Raw genomic sequence first — 16425 nt, 5'->3', positions numbered from 1 at the left:
AAATGTATTCTAAACAATGTGAACAAAAAAATATGAAAATGTGTTTTATTAACTTGAAATTTTTATTCCGTTTCAGTGCGTTCGTTTAAAATAAATAGATGGTATGATCTGAAAGAAATAGTAAAATGAACAGGCATGGAAATTGCATACAGTAACAACAAATGGTCATCAATGCCTATACAATCTTTTAGTAAACATAAAAAACACAAACATTGAAAAGATCTATTAAAAAAATAAACCAAATGCAGCAAATTATAATCAAGTATTCTACGTATTTTTGGAGACAAGCCGTAGTAGTGAAGAAACGAGGACTTCTTAAATCGACTGCTCAGTGTTAAATCTTAGTGCTTTGTTTTAGTTCAGGAAGGGTAGTGTTTCTCTGTTGGGAGTGTACAGGAGTTGTTTAAAAAAAAAAACTTAACCATGTTCTGTTTGTTTGCAATACGTTTCAAATGTCCGTTTAAAGTCGAATTCCACTTTTTGTACTCAGTAAGTAAAGTGCACGTGCAACACTTATAGTTGTTCTTGAGGCCAACATATGGTATCTAATAATAAGCACTTGGACAGAGAAAAATGGAAAATGGTGGCAGTGTTTGTTGACACCTTTCAGGAATGTTCTTTAATGTTGGTTGGTAGGTAAATAAAATAGACCACAGTCCCACAGAGTAACCCATTATGAATATATTAAATAATGTCATTCAAACCGGTTCCAGCAGGACGCACGCACTCTTCAGAACAAGAGCATGCAGCTCTCTGGGGAAAGGGCTGCAGAAGGGGAGGGGAGGAAGCTGGGCGGGTAGCAGGGTTGGGGTCAATTCAGTTAATTTAGGAACGAAGCCAACATTTTAATTCCAATGGACTTGAAATGACAGTTTACTCCCTGAATTGAAATGGAATGGACCCCACCCCTGGTGGGTAGTCGATCACTCGTGGCATAGAAGGGAGGGGGGGGGGGGGGTACATTGCATGATAAAAGCCTTTGAAACGTGATCGTGAGTGGAGTGCACCTTTATACAGGACATAGTAGTGCCCAGTGAAGAGAAACACGACTAGCTCTAACTAGCTGACGTATGTCAGACAGATTCATGGATGATGAAACACACATAACATAAGCTCAATTGCTGTATAACCAACCACACTGCTCAATATAAAACAAAATAACACAAAAACAAACAAAAAATAAGCATCTTGACATTTTTCTACAGTACCAAAGCCTATTTATTATTCATCGTCTTCACACCCTCGTTTTAGAGGGTTAAAAGGCGAGTAGTAAAACGACCGTCATAATCCTACACACCAGATAGACAGTGCTACAACAGGCTGATAACCATTTAAAAATCGGTTGAAGTTTGAATAAATAGACAGTTGACAGTACCACTATGACGCATGAAGAAGGCCAGCAGATGGTCTGGGAGGAGCCCAGGTAACAAACAGGAGATCAAAGCAGCACATTGGACAGAAAGATAACTGGAGAGGCAAGGTTGGCGATGCTTGTCTGGTAGATAAGGTCCAGTTTGTTCGACTGCAGATTGTTTTTTTGCAGCAGAACGGTCCTTTTAAGTCCTGAAGGGACATAAGGTCCTTTCAGGTCAGATTTTGCAGTAGAGAGATTATGAACAACCCACCCCTTCCAACAAGAGCGAGAGGGGTGTTCGTAGGGTCATAACCAGTCCAATAAGAGCGATGGGGGGGGTAGTGTTGTATGGACTACTGCAGCTGAGCTCAACCATTCAGTGCCAAACCAATAAATACTTCAAGTAAAAAGAAACCCACCACATGAAAAAATGCCACATGCTTCTCTTAAGAGTCTTTAGAAAAATGAACCGAATGAATTGATCAATGGACACCCTGAACAGAATACATTGAGATCCAGACAAAGAGGACCCTCCATATTGGTTCATGCAGATGACAATCCCACTCGCAGGCCACCAGCACAGATGCATTCATCCATCCATGCCCCCACATTAGTGTGAACTGAAGGGGCCACGTGTCTGCCCATACATGTGGCCTCTCCTTCAGCTTGATAGAGGGAGTTTATTGGCAGTGGACATCAATGCAGTTTATCCAGGAGAGCAGGGTGGAATGGAACCTAGGACAACCATGGAGTGGAATGGAACCCCAGAGTTCCAAGGGCCTCCACAGATTATTTCCCGCTCTTCTTTGGCACAGTGGTTCTCTTGGCCTGCCACAGGTGGTTGTGGATGGTGATGGCGTCTATGCTGACCGACACAGTCTTGGCGGGGATGACTGTGAACTGCTTGCGGTCCGAGCTGTACTTGTAGAGCTTGTCAATCATCTTCTTGCTGATGCTCTTTGGGCCCGTGCCAGTCAGCTTGAGGATCTCCTCCGTGTCTGGGAAGAAGGAGTAGACTCCCCGGAACTGGCAGCCCCCGTCCCTGAACAGGATCATCAGGTGGTGGGCCTCAACCTTCTCCAGCTCCTGGGATGAGATGGGGGGGGGGGGGGGGGGGGGGGGGGGGGGGGGGGGGGTTGTTAGTTTGTATGGCTGACAACTATCTTAAGAAGCAGTCTCACATTTGAAGCAATTTGACACTCCCAGGTACAGTGATGCCTGGATGTCCTCCTGGGAAGGGTCGGGAGTTTTCCCTTCCTGGCCACCTGATTGACCCGCAAAAACTCTAGACTAAAGTTTTAGTCGACGGTTTTAAATCAGTAAAACTCAGAGCACTTTAAAAACAGGACATCAGTGTGTGTTTAGGACAAGAACATGCTGTGCTACAGCTGGATAATATTGAGCTGAGCAGCACATTCTGGCCCACTAAATGTGACCTACATGTTACTGTGCTCATTTACACAACATGGGATTTGGCTGGACTAAATTACTGATAAATAGGACAGAAGAACTAAACTCTTGAGTTTCGTGGTTCACATCCCTACCTTGCAATTTGACTATGTTGTGACGAAGAGCCCACAAGGGGGGGAGAGAGGGGACGAAAAACAAAAATCCTTAAAGTACCACATTCCAGGTCAAAAGTTAGTTTGTATTAGACGGTACCCCTTTAAAGGCTATTATAATAAAAATAAACTGCTCACCCTTTACGACTGAATGGCCTGTTTTTTGTATGTTGGGGGGGACTACTGTATGTACTTCATCCAAGAGATAGTTTTTATTGTATAAACACATACCATTCTGTGAACACTTATGAGGATATCTCAGGTTTATCTTGTGAAAATTATGAGATATGAGTTCCCATGTCACTCTATCCGACCATTAGAGACCGCCTTCCGCGAGTATCCCTATAAGTGAGAGGACTCACTAAACAGAAATTAGATCAGCTCTTTGTGAGGTGCGGCCACGCCTTAGAGGCAATGATCCATCTCCTCGAGAACCTAACGCAACTTTGACTTGCACAATCCAACTCTGACAGAGGTTGGCCATCTCCTGAGAGGAACTTGGCTGGACACACTCTGCTCACTCACAACGAACCGCTGAGTTTCTCTCTCTCCCAATGAGGACCCAAACATTCTACTGCCCTCAAACATTCTACTGCCCCCGAGTGCCTTAAACGTTCTCTCTTTGGACCGAATGGAATTGAGGACTGAGAAAGAAAGAGCTCCGACGAGGGAAGAAGCTTCTTCGCCTGCAAATGAACCACTGACCTTTTTCCTGTTTCTTCTCGGTCATAACAGAAATCCAACTGAACCAGGTGACACTCAGCTAAAAATACATGGAAATACATTGTATTTAATTTCCCTTTGGGTGACGCTGTGTGTGTAAACGTGGCAGTGATTGATTATTGTAAGACTGTTAGTCTGAATTAATAACTAATACTGTGCTAGCGCTGCCCACAGCAGGTGTTAACCTGTAACTGGGCCGGTATACCCCTGATTGGGGAGCCTATAGTTTCACGGCTGTGAAACTTTACTGATGTAGCCGCTTTCACTTCTCCTGTTTTCACAAATAACAAAATGTCCAATTCTCCAAAGTCCTGTTCAAGTGTTATCACATCTGCCTGTGAGTACATAAGCCTGAAACGAAGCTTTAGTTTCCCACTTCAGTGATTGTACTGCATTCCCTTTGTATCTTGTGTCTATTAAGACAACTGTACCAACATTCATTTTCAATCCATTTGAGTCTAGCAATACAACTTTGACGTATATCTGTTGCATTGAAGTCCCTAAGGAGCTATTAGATTCTTGAAGTCAGATGACCGTTCAGAATGAAAATATAGTCAATTGACTGTTGATTATGACTACTGTCGGTATAGGATTACAATGGTATAACCGTTAATAACTACTGATAGTGTTAATTCAAGGGGTCTTTATAGCAAAACCCTTAAATGGTGCCCCTCAGATGAATTTGGATAGGATAACCAAATTAATTCAAATTAGATCAATTATTCCAGTAATTTAATCAGTAAATTATCTTGAATATCCATATCCATCGTAACAGTGAAATGATGGCTCAACTGTGTGCGCGTGACCATTTGCTCTGGAGTGCACGTTAATAGCATTTCACAGTTAGGTAAAGCTTTACCTCTAGGAGGGTGTTCTTCTGGGGTTCATTGACCTTGCCAGCCAGGCAGCAGTGAGAGATAGCGTTGAAGATGATGGGCTTATTGGACTTGGAACTGGGCTCCTTGAACAGCTTGGGACCTGAGGGACACAGTGGAACGACAAGTCTTAGCATTAAATGCTAACATTAATAGAGACGAGGAGAACGTGAGCAGAGCAATGGTTTTATGGGAACATTGTAGGGGTGTTACGGGAATAGTATTGGAACATTATGGGAAAGACTGTTTCCCAGTATGACAAGAGACTGACTTTCATGTGTACTGACCAGTGTATTCTGCCATGGAGTTGATTGAAGATGCAGTGGAGCCGTTGTCCCAGTCTCTCTCAGTGTTTCGACTGGCGTTTCGACTCAGGCCTGGGAAAGACTCAGACTCACCACTGGCAACGGAAAGCAGAGCACACGGATGACGATCAAAAAAAAAAGAAGAAGTTTAAAAATGGCACACAAGAGGTAGTAAACACTGACATCAATTACACCTAAAACAAAATTCTTACACAAGCACCCAGCTACATATTTTGGGGCACTTACCGTTGGGATCCTGCTCCTCCAGAGTTAACGCTGTCTGCCTCAGTGGTGGCTGCGGAGGCCAGGGACAAACTGGAGCCTGACTGGGCACTGCTCAGGTTGTCAGCTACCGAGCACCAAAATATAGATTCCATCTTAGTATAGCGAACTCTTCCTATTACACTCCTATCCCCACACAGAAACGCATGACTGCAAAATCAGCAATATTTTCTCAAAGGGAATTGGGAGACATGAAACTGACCTGGACCAAGGATGTCAACCAATCCTGGTTCCAGAGAACCACAGTGTTAACAGAGTTTTTTTCCTCCCAGCGTAGCTGAATGAGATGTATTAGTGCAGGACTGGAACAAAAGTCTGCACACACTGTAGTCCTCTGGGACAGGAGTTATTAACCCCTGGCCAAGTAAGATGAACAAATGTGTGGTGGTTATTACGTGTAGATGAAGAGCACTTGGAAGAGAAGGTGTCGCTGGATGACTCCTCTCTGCTGAACGCAGACTTGGGTCTGTGAGTCTGGTGACTGGGTTTCTTAGGCTTGGTCTTGGGGGTCTTGGGCTTGGCTGGGCTGCCAAGGCCCTGCTCCTCCATCAGCTCCTGCTGCTTCCTCCTCAGGTACTGCTCCTTGATCAGCTCCCTACGGGCCTTCTCCTCCTCCTTCCTCATCCGGTCCTCCTCCGCCTTCCGCCTAGGGGGAGAGACAGACCACAGGCTCAACAACTGCAGAATTTGAAAAGACTTAACACGGAAGAGGACAGAGGGACAATACTGCCATTTGTGTTTTTCTATGAATTAACATTTCAAATCAAATGTTATCACCTTACCGTGAAATGCTTACTTAAAAGCCCTTAACCAGCAAAGTAAGTAAAAAATAAAATAACAATAACGAGGCTATATACATGGGTCAATGTGCAGGGGTACAGGTTAGTCGAGGTAATTTGTACATGTAGGTAGGGGGTCAACGTAAATAGTCCAGGTGGCCATTTGATTAATTGTTCAGCAGTCTTATGGCTTTGGGGGTAGAAGCTGATAAGGAGCCTTTTGGACCTAGACCTGGTGCTCCGGTACCGCTCGCCTTGCGGTAGCAGAGAGAACAGTCTATGACTTGGGTGACTGGAGTCTGACAATTTTTGGGGCCTTCCTCTGACACTGCCTAGTATATAGGTCCTGGATGGCAGAAAGCTTGGCCCCAGGCATGTACTGAGCCGTACGCACTACATTTGAGGTGTAAAGAGCAAATACACAGGTGTGCAAAACTTGTGACTATACCGGTAACACATGCTATTGTGGGAGAGCTTTGGTGGTTTTTAAGCTAGTGCTTAAAACAGTCTTATCCTACCTGAGCATTATGACTTATCTAGCAGACAGTTTTGATTTGGTTGTAAAGACGTCATGTTTGTTACCTGGACTCTTCCCGCTTCTGTTCAGTCTCTGCCTCCAGCTGTAGTTTGCGTAACCGGGCATCCTCGGCCTTCTTCTGCTGCCTTACGAGAAACGCTGCCCTCTTCTTAGCCAGCTCATCCTCAGCCTTCTGTTCATCCTGTGGCACAATACAACACACTTACTAGTAGCATTTTACTCAATGACATTCAATAAAACTTGATTTACGCCACAAACAATTGCCTGTGTCTCCTCCCTCGTCTCTTGCTTTATTTATTCAGTAAAAATGTAGAATTTTATATTATTCCTTCCCGGAAAATGTTGTACTATAAAAATGATGTAATACCTTTCCCTGTCCTAGACATTCGACCACTCAAAAGATGAGAATAGGCCCTATATCTTGTCCACTTTATGACACACACACACACACAGTTAGCCGGTAATTGGCGGCTTTTGGCCAATAAAGAAAATAAAATTGTAGCCTGGCCGGGAGAAAAACAATCTCCCAATTAGGCTACCTATCATACACTGTGATTTCGTGCTACAGCACCATTCCTTACGTGCACCTTCTGCTGAGAGAAAGAACTAGTGAGAGGAGCCTTGGCCCACAATAATTTAGCAACAAAAAAATGTGGGAAATCTGCTCCCAAGAGCCATACTGTATGTGATCATGTCTCATGTAATTCAAGATATTAAATCATTTTCAAATACAATCTATTTTTAGGCTTCGTTATGGTCAATTTGCAGCTTACAAATTATTATAATTGCCCCCTGACCATCCGCTCGGACAATTAAAAAAATTATAATAATCGGTCCGCGGCTGAATCCAGTTGCCTACTGCTATTGTGAAGATGGAGGCCTTTTTCATTGAAGTAAAATGAAAGCTGGGAAAAAAAAGAAAAAAGTTTGCCTTTAGTGAAAATGCCTGTTGTAGTGGACAAAGATGAGAAGAACGTTAGCACAACCAAATGCAGGCTACTGTGTGCAAATCGCTCTTAAGGTAGAATGCAATTTTGGAACATTTATTTTCGTAATTACAAGGATTAAAGCAACAACTAAAAAATCCCATGACAGAAACGTACGTCAATCTCAGATCGATTGTTAACCTCCCCTTTCATGTAAGAAAGGCATGACCATCATGCCTTTAGGGAAAGAGGACCATTTTTTAAAACAGCAAGTTTGTCAATTCCTCCCGGAGATCATTTTTTTGCAGAACTGAGAAGCTCAGTTCTGGTGACTTAAAAAAATACATTCTACTCCAAAATGAATTTAAATAAAATTACACTGACACCATCTAAAATATAATTTCCACCACCAGCAATGTGCCCAATAACATATCAGTCAAAAGTATTTTAGAAAGGTCCAGTGCAGTCAAAATACATTGTTTCCTGTGATTTGTATCATATTGTACAACAGCTGATGAAACGAGCACTGTAAAATAGTTCAGCTATTTTTGTCAATTTTAATGGAAAACTATTACAAGGTACTTAAATTGTTACCCATTAATTATTTGATATTGAGATAAAACAGCTGCATTGGAAATGTAAAATGATTTTTACATATTGGACCATGTAGATAACGGCAGGTAGCCTAATGGTTTAGAGCACATATGTCAGAGTCAAGGCCCGCGGGCCACATCCGGAAGAAGGTTTTTTACGGCCCCTGGGATGATCTTGATTTATTATTAGAACCGGCCCGCAGCAAGCCGGCAGCCCGCAGATCTTTTACACGCACCAATACTACATTTCCCACAATGCAAAGGTGACGCACCGAGCAGTAGGCTGCTTCATTTCAATATTTATTGGCACAGCAGTCGTCAGCATCACAGTAAAATTAACTTTCAGATACCCATCAAAAATGGCAAAACGGAAGGTGGATACTGAGAACCGGGGGTTTCAAACAAGGTGGGAGTCGGAGTATATGTTCACGAAGGTAGCTGGAAAACCTGTGTGTCTTCTGTGTGGAGAAAGTGTGGCGGTACTGAAAGAGTATAATCTGAGACGACATTATGAAACGAAACACGCGGACAAAAACAAGAATATGGACATGGAACAAAGGCTACAAAAGGCAGAGGAATTAAAACGAGGCCTCAAATCTCGACAGGCTCTGTTCAAAAAAGCCAAATCACAAGGCCAGGCTGCTGTCAAGGCCAGTTTTATTTTGGCAGAAGAGATCGCTAAATCAGCCCGGCCATTTACGGAGGGGGATTTCATCAAAAACTGCATGATTAAAGTTTGTGACGAAGTTTGCCCAGAAAAAAGGCAACTCTTTTTAAATGTGAGTCTGAGCAGAAACACCATTGCCGAGAGAGTAGACCAGTTGTCCATCAATCTAAAAGAGCAGCTTGTGAAAAAGGGAAAAGATTTTATTGCATATTCCTTGGCTGTGGATGAGAGCACCGACATTTCTGACATTGCCCAGTTGTCAATTTTCATCCGCGGAGTGGACTCCAACCTAAGCGTGACAGAGGAGTTTTTGGCTTTACGTCCTATGCATGGCACAACTACGGGGCATGATTTGTATGAAGAGGTGTCAAGATGTGTAAATGAGATGGAGCTGCCTTGGGAAAAACTCGTGGGTTTGACAACCGACGGAGCACCTGCGATGTGTGGACACAGGAGCGGACTGGTGGCGAAGATACGGGAAAAGATGCAAGAGGAAAACGCGACAGGTGAGCTGACAGCTTATCATTGTATCATACACCAGGAAGCGTTGTGCGGTAAAGCCTTGAAAATGGAGCATGTAATGAGCATCATCACGCGCACAGTTAACTTTATCAGAGCCAAAGGTTTGAATCACCGCCAGTTCAAGGCATTTCTGACGGAGTTAGAAACGGAGCATGGTGATTTGCCTTATCACACAGAGGTGCGATGGCTAAGCCAGGGAAAGGTGCTTCAAAGATGTTTCGAGCTTCGTGAGGAGATTTGTCTGTTCTTGGACAGCAAAGGGAAAGACACAACACAACTCCGAGACGAAATGTTTCTGTGTGAAATGGCTTTTCTGTGTGACATTACGAGTCATCTGAATGCAATAAACTTGCAGCTGCAGGGTCGGGATCGTGTCATCTCTGATATGTACAGTACAGTGAAGGCATTTAAAACCAAACTGACTCTGTGGGAGACGCAGATGCGGAAAGAAAATTTGAGCCACTTTCCCAGCTGCCAGACCATGAAAGAGAAGCTCTCTACCAGTGCGTTCCCGAGCACACAGTTGGCTGATAAAATAGGTATGCTTGCCGCTGACTTTCGACGCCGATTTGCTGACTTTGAAGCACAAAAAAGCAGGTTGGAACTGCTCGGTAACCCATTTGCTGTTGACGTGGAAAGCTCACCACCAAACCTCCAAATGGAGTTGATTGACCTCCAATGCAATGATGCACTGAGGGCAAAATATGCGGCAGTGGGTGCTGCGGAGTTCGCCCGTTTCCTCCCCGGCACAATGCCCCAGCTGCGCATCCAGGCTGCTCAAACGTTGTCTATGTTTGGCAGCACATACCTGTGTGAACAACTGTTTTCTTTGATGAACCTGAACAAAACATCACACAGAAGTCGACTTACTGCTGAACACCTCCACTCAATTCTGAGGATTTCTTCAGCTCAGAGCCTTACCCCGAACATTGATGAACTTGTGGAAAAGATGGGACACCACCAAGTATCACCCTCAACCTCAAACAAGTGAACATTACTGTGCAATCACATATTTAGAGTTTTTACTCAGTTCAAGTTTAAAAGTTAAAATGTAATATTTGTTTTCACTGCATGTTACTTCTCCTTAAACAAAGTGTTGTTTTTGATTAATAGATTTTTGCACTTTATTTTTTTGTATTTCAATCCAATTATATTTTACAAATATTTCAGTTGAGTGGATGATAGAAAATTGCTATTATTGTTTTTTCTTTGAAGTAAATTTAGCCCACTTTTGCTAAAATAGAAAATATAGTCTACTGATGGTGCCTTGAATACCGGTTTCTTTCATTTAATGTTCATGTTATGGGGATATTTATATAAAGGAAATTTGTCTTTTGTGTCTGTTGAAAATTAAAGATTACTGACAGAGCCATAAGAAAATATTGCTTTATTTATCTGATCATATTGTAATATATTTGTTAGGTTTTCAGTAGGTTCAATTAGGTTCACTAGACTATATGCGTCATTTAAAAATTTTTCAATGAACATTCGAACAGTCCGGCCCTCGTCTTGTAGCTGATTTTTTTATTTGGCCCTCCGTCCATTTGACTTTGACACCCCTGGTTTAGAGCGTTGGGCCAGTAACCAAATCCCCGAGCTGACAAGGTAAAAATCTGTCGTTCTGCCCCTGAAAAAAGGCAGTTAACCCACTGTTCTAGGCTGTCATTGTAAATAAGAATTTGTTCTTAACTGACTTTCCTAGTTAAATAAAGGTTAAATGAAATAATAACCTAAATTAAATAATAACCTATGAATGGTCTATATTCATAGATGCGCAAATCGCAATTGCCTGTAGCCAAACTGATGCAACATAGTGGCTATACAATTTACTTGGACAAATCCCAGGATTCAGCCTATCTACATTTACCCCATTAGACACAACATCCTGATTGTTAATAATTATTTTATTATAAAAATATAAACAAAAAAATATATGTTTCTATAATGAAATTATGCCATCGCCCTTTTAAGACACCATGTCCCCATTAAGCGCTGTGTTGCGCAGCTGCGCCTAAACCATGCTTGAAAGTCCGGTAGTAAATGCATTTGTAAAACGATGCAACTCGCACAATTGAAGTAGAGAAATAAACGTGGAAGCAATGGAAAAATTGGGATCCCCTCTCTTGATGAATGAAGTAATTAGCCGACTCCTGTACGTCTTTATCTCTATAGGAGACACAGTAGCCCATCTGACAAGGATAAAGAAATTAACGTTGGTGAAGTAGCATGCCGCCAGCATATCTCTATCGCTCTGGAACAAGGCCTAAGCTTTTCTTCCTTTATATATTTTAAATATTAATATCATACAGTGGACCGCTAAGCCTATAGGCCGCATGCCCTGATGCATTTAGTGCTCAAATCTCAGACAGTGAGGTGGACAATGATTATTTTAGAAAAGTAAAAAAACAATAGGCTATAGCGTTGTGCATTTCATACACATCGAAACACAGAAAAGCCTAGTGTTTTTGTCATTTGTTATAGGCTGTTTAAGGACACGTAAATATGGATAATTTGGCCAAGTAAGAGTTTTCATTCTCTCAGATCTGAACGCATATGGATGTCCGGTAAATTCCTCAAATGTCCAGAAAAACTGTACAGAAAACCACACACGCAAATTGTTCTGATAAAAAACCACACACACACACACACCTTGAAGAAGAATCCCAGGCCAGACTTCTGTTCTCCGTCTTCCCCATCCATGGTGCTGTTTTGACCACAGTCTCCCTCCATCTCCTCTGGGTCCTTCAGGTCTGACAGGTCCACCTCTATCAGGGGAGCTTTGCTCCACGACACCTCCTCCAAGGGGACGTTCTCCTTCCCAGAACTGTCCGAGGAATTCAGCTCCCCCTCCCTCAAGGTACTGGACAGGCACTCAAAGGACACTTCTGGGGTGACATTTACCGGGTCGATACGGGCCATTGTGCGCAGGTTAGCCTCATCGTTGAGCCTAAAGGTGGCGCTCCATCCAGGCTTGTCCTGCACACCAATTGTCTCTCCACCAACAGAGGGGGTTCTGGTGTCAGGGGGGTCTGCCCTGGGGGACCTGCCCCCGGGGAACTGCCTCAAGTGGGGTAGGGTCTCCAGGCTGTGGGTGGGAGTGATTGCCCTGCTGGAGGTAAGGCCCTGCCTCCCGTGCTCCTTGACCAGCTTCAGCTCAGACGGCTTCGACCTTGGGCCTCTGGCCGAGGTCAGTTTGGGGGGTTTCCTGGTTGGTGCGGTACCGGTGGTTGGTGCGCCGCTGCCCATCTCCACAAAGTGGGCGGCAGATTGGGCTTTTGGTTCAGAGCCGCTGGTCTTGTCGTTGGGAGGAGGGAGGCCGGGAGGGGACTGTACATTCTGTTTCATCAGCAGGTCCTGCTGGAGGGACAGCTGCATCATCTGCTGCTGGATGCTGCCGATGGCATCATTCAGCATCTCAATGGAGCGGTTACATTCGTTCAGGTCCAGTTCTTCGTCCAGCAGCAGACCGGTGCTACCGCTGCACTTCCTTTCCACCATCTCTAAGGCATCTGGGACTGGCGAGGTGGCAGACTCTGTCTCTTTGGCCCCTCTCAGTGCATCCAGGCACGAGTCATCTTTCGAGCTCCTCCCTTTGTCCCCGTTGAGTTCCTCTTTGGAGTTGTAGTCTGGTTTGAGTGGGTGGGGCAGGGTGTCGCTCTTGCCCTTCTTGACGATGTGCAGAAAGGCAGCCTTGCCCAGCTTCTGTCTATGTCTGGCTGACAGTACCTCCATCTTCTTCTTCTGGTGCTCGATGGCCTTCCTCTTCTCCTCCAGCTGCATGTGAAGCTGGACCAGCTCAGAAGCCAACAAGTTGGTGCCACCGTCCCCCCGCCCCCCCTGGGGCGAGGAGGGGCTCTGGTCCCTCTTCAGCCTCCAGGAGGTGGGCAGAGAGAGGGGCCCGCTGCACTCGGAGCCGTCTGGGGTGGTCCTTTGGGAGCTGGATGCGCTGGGTCGCAAGTCATGGTTGCTGCCAAAGCGCTGCTGGGCCTTGCGTTCAGCGAAGCTGGTCATGCGTATGCTGCCGCTGGCCAGGCTGCTGGCCTGGGAGTGGGTGCTGAGACAGGGGCTGGAGCGTCCACTACCACCATCATCCCCTTTATCCTTGTCCTCTTTCTCCTTCAGGTCCTCCTGCAGCTTGGCTGACTCTTCCTCCTCATCGAAGGCCTTCCTAGGCCTGGTTGGGTCCTTGGTGGTGAGAGCTTCATCCAGGTCCTCCTCATCAGCCTCGTCCAGGTCTGGCTCCAGGTCCTGACCAGGATTCTGGTTGTCACTGTCAGAGTGGAGGTAGAAGCCCCCAGGTGGCTCTCTGGAGGAGGGGTCCACACTACTGGTGACCAGGATTTTACAGGCTCCTTGTCCCTGGGGTGGCCCAGCCAATGAAGCTTCAGCAGACACGGCAAACTCACCACTAGAAGTGGGAGTAGAGGTCCGATTTAGGCTGGTGGGGATTTTTCTCCTGGCCGACGCCGCGAGTCCAGGCACCCCCTCTACTCTCCGGATGGACCCCGCTCCCCACGATCGCCCCACCTCTCCACTCTCCTCCTCCTTATTCAGGCATACAGACTTCTCTTTTGCCGATTTCAACACAGCAGGCATCAGTGGTTCTAAGTAAAAGCTATCCTTGGGCCTGGCCCCAGCAGTTGGCTGCGTCGCCTCGCCCTGACTGGGGAGAGCTGTTGACGCTTCAGTCCTCATCACCGACACAAGCTGCTCCTCCTCCTCCTCCATGTTGACGTTTCCCAGCAGGCCGTGGCCGTTGACTCGGCGGGGTGCAGGGCTGACTGGGGCGCGGCCTACCTGGGCGGGTCCGATCAGGGTGTGGCCCTGGGGGGTGAGACCCTGGTGTTTGGGGGTGAGGTTGGCTACGTTAGAGGCCAGGCTGTCTTTACTGATGGAGCGGGCCAGACTCACACTGTCCCCAGAGGCTATATCAGCGTCGCTGTCAGTGGCAGAGATACCAAACGTGTACGGGTTGAGCGTTGACATTGGCCTGGAGGGGGAAGAAAGAAAGAGTGAGACACCATACATCATGAATGTGATCAGCACAACATTAGAAACAAAGTTTGTAAAGGATAAGAAATCAGGTTATCTGGAGTTAAACAAAATAATCAAAATCGGAGATCCCCCGATTCTGATAAACATATGTATTATTAATTAAGAAAGGTGTTATTGTCATACTATACCTCTGTCTCTTGTCAGGCCAGGCCTGCACTGAACCTCGTGGCTGTCTGTTCTCCAAGGAGTTGGAGCGGTTTCTAATTCCTAGACACACACAGACAAAACATTGACCATACAGCTACCTATAATACACAATAGAAAAGGTATCTGATATTGAAATGTGCGCTGTAGTATTATTCCACTACAACACAAAGCTACACAACTAGAGAAAACCATCAGTATAACCAAAGTATAAATGTAATTTCTAAAATGTGCCTATGGATGGTTTTGGATTGTCTTCTATGGTAAATGGTAACTGTGGTGTTGTGTAGTGTGATGCCCTCACCTGATCCATCCTCTCCCTGTTGCTGCTTCTGTTGTCTCTGCCTCAGAGGGAGGAGTGGGTGGGAGGTGCTGAAGGCTGCAGCAGGACCTCCTTTAGTACTGTGAATCACACGCACACAAACCATTTCGATTACCTACCTAGTCAGTCTTTGGATGTTGTCTGCTGCTGTACTGCTAAAATTATATTTTTGCAGGATTACAGTGCATTCGGAAAGTATTTAGACCTATTGACATTTTCCACATTTTGTTTTGTTACAGACTTATTCTAAATTTGATTTAACACATTTTTCCCCTCATCAATTTACACACAATACCCCATAATGATACATCGAAGTATTCAGACCCTTTGCTATGAGACTCGAAATTGAGCTCAGGTGCATCCTGTTTCCATTGATCATCCTTGAGATGTTTCTACAACGTAATTGGAGTCCACCTGTGGTAAATTCAATTGATTTGACATGATTTAGAGCTGGCCGCCTGGCCAAACTGAGCAATCGGGGGAGAAGGGCCTTGGTCAGGGAGGTGACCAAGAACCCGATGGTCACTCTGACAGAGCTCCAGAGTTCTTCTTTGGAGATGGGAGAATCTTCCAGAAGGACAACCATCTCCTCAGCACTCCACCAATCAGGCGCTTATGGTAGAGTGGCCAGACGGAAGCCAATAAATGGAGCAAAGTACAGAGAGATCCTTAATGAAAACCTTCTCCAGAGCGCTCGGGGTCTCAGACTGGGGTGAAGATTCACCTTCCAACAGGACAACGACCCGAAGCACACAGCCAAGACAACGCAGGCGTGGGACAAGTGTCTGAATGTCCTTGAGAGACCCAGCCAGAGCCTGGCCTTGAACCCGATCTAATGTCTCTGGAGAGACCTGAAAATATCTGCGCATGCAGTGATGCTCCCCATCCAACCTGACAAAGCTTGAGAGGATCTGCAGAGAGGAATGGGAAACTCCCCAAATACAGGTGTGCTTGTAGCGTCACCCAAGAATACTCAAGGCTGTAATCGCTGACAAAGGTGCTTCAACAAAGTACTGAGTAAAGGGTCTGAATACTTATGTAAATGTGATTTCAGTTTATTTGTAATTATTTGCAAACATTTCTAAACCTGTCTTTTGCTTTGTTATTATGGGGTATTGTGATTGAGGGAAAAAACAATTTAGAATAAGGCTGTAATGTAACAATGTGGAAAAAGTCAAGGGGTCTGAATACTTTCCAAAGGCACTGTATATCCTTTCCTAGACTATGTGAATTCATTGAGGTCTTATGTGATTCATTCAGGTCTTAAGTACACGGACAGTTTAAGGGATTAGCCCCTCTTACACCTTCGGTAAAGCAGATTGACCCACATTTCCTAGAACATTATCGGTTTAGCTGTCTCTTATTGCTCGCATTTTTAAAGGTCCAATGTTTTATCTCAATATAAAATCTCAATATAAAATCATTTCTGGGTAACAATTAAGTACCTTACTGTGATTGTTTTCAATTAAAATGGTCAAAAGATGTGTCTTAATAAAGGACAATTTCTTAGGCAAAAATGTTGCTAGGACTGTCTGGGGGTGGTCTGAGTGGGAAGGGGAAAACTTAAAATGAGCTGTTATTAGCAGAGAGGTTTGGAACTCTCTTATTGGTCTATTAACTAATTTACTGCATGGTGATGTCACCATGGATAACCACAACTCCATCCCACCAAAACAGGCTGAAATTTCAGGTTCCCTTTTCAAACAGTTCTTCTTACACTAAAAGTAAACAGACATCAGGAAGAGACACCCTATAACCACTCACCTCTCCACACAGAT

General features: G+C 44.8%; 1 protein-coding gene across 3 annotated transcripts in view; it reads right to left on the bottom strand.

Annotated features, from left to right (window-relative positions):
* Window positions 1–43: 43 nt before the first annotated feature.
* The window catches only part of camsap1b (calmodulin regulated spectrin-associated protein 1b), a 42597-nt gene continuing 26215 nt past the window's right edge, over window positions 44–16425 (bottom strand). For 2 of the 3 annotated variants that reach the window (XM_036980147.1, XM_036980148.1), the window contains 9 exons: window positions 14630–14727; window positions 14310–14388; window positions 11776–14116; window positions 6463–6599; window positions 5497–5747; window positions 5066–5168; window positions 4802–4914; window positions 4499–4617; window positions 44–2440 (listed from right to left, as the gene is read on the bottom strand). In XM_036980147.1, the coding sequence (XP_036836042.1) occupies window positions 2144–2440; window positions 4499–4617; window positions 4802–4914; window positions 5066–5168; window positions 5497–5747; window positions 6463–6599; window positions 11776–14116; window positions 14310–14388; window positions 14630–14727 (3538 nt within the window). In that variant the 3' untranslated portion in view covers window positions 44–2143. The remainder of the gene's footprint in view (window positions 2441–4498; window positions 4618–4801; window positions 4915–5065; window positions 5169–5496; window positions 5748–6462; window positions 6600–11775; window positions 14117–14309; window positions 14389–14629; window positions 14728–16425) is intronic. The other variant, XM_036980149.1, reaches the window with a different exon arrangement.

This window comes from Oncorhynchus mykiss, chromosome 6 (genome assembly GCF_013265735.2).
Source record: "Oncorhynchus mykiss isolate Arlee chromosome 6, USDA_OmykA_1.1, whole genome shotgun sequence".
Taxonomy (NCBI): domain Eukaryota; kingdom Metazoa; phylum Chordata; class Actinopteri; order Salmoniformes; family Salmonidae; genus Oncorhynchus; species Oncorhynchus mykiss.
The sequence above is the reverse complement of the archived record's forward strand: the minus strand, read 5'-3'. Positions and strand labels throughout refer to the sequence as shown.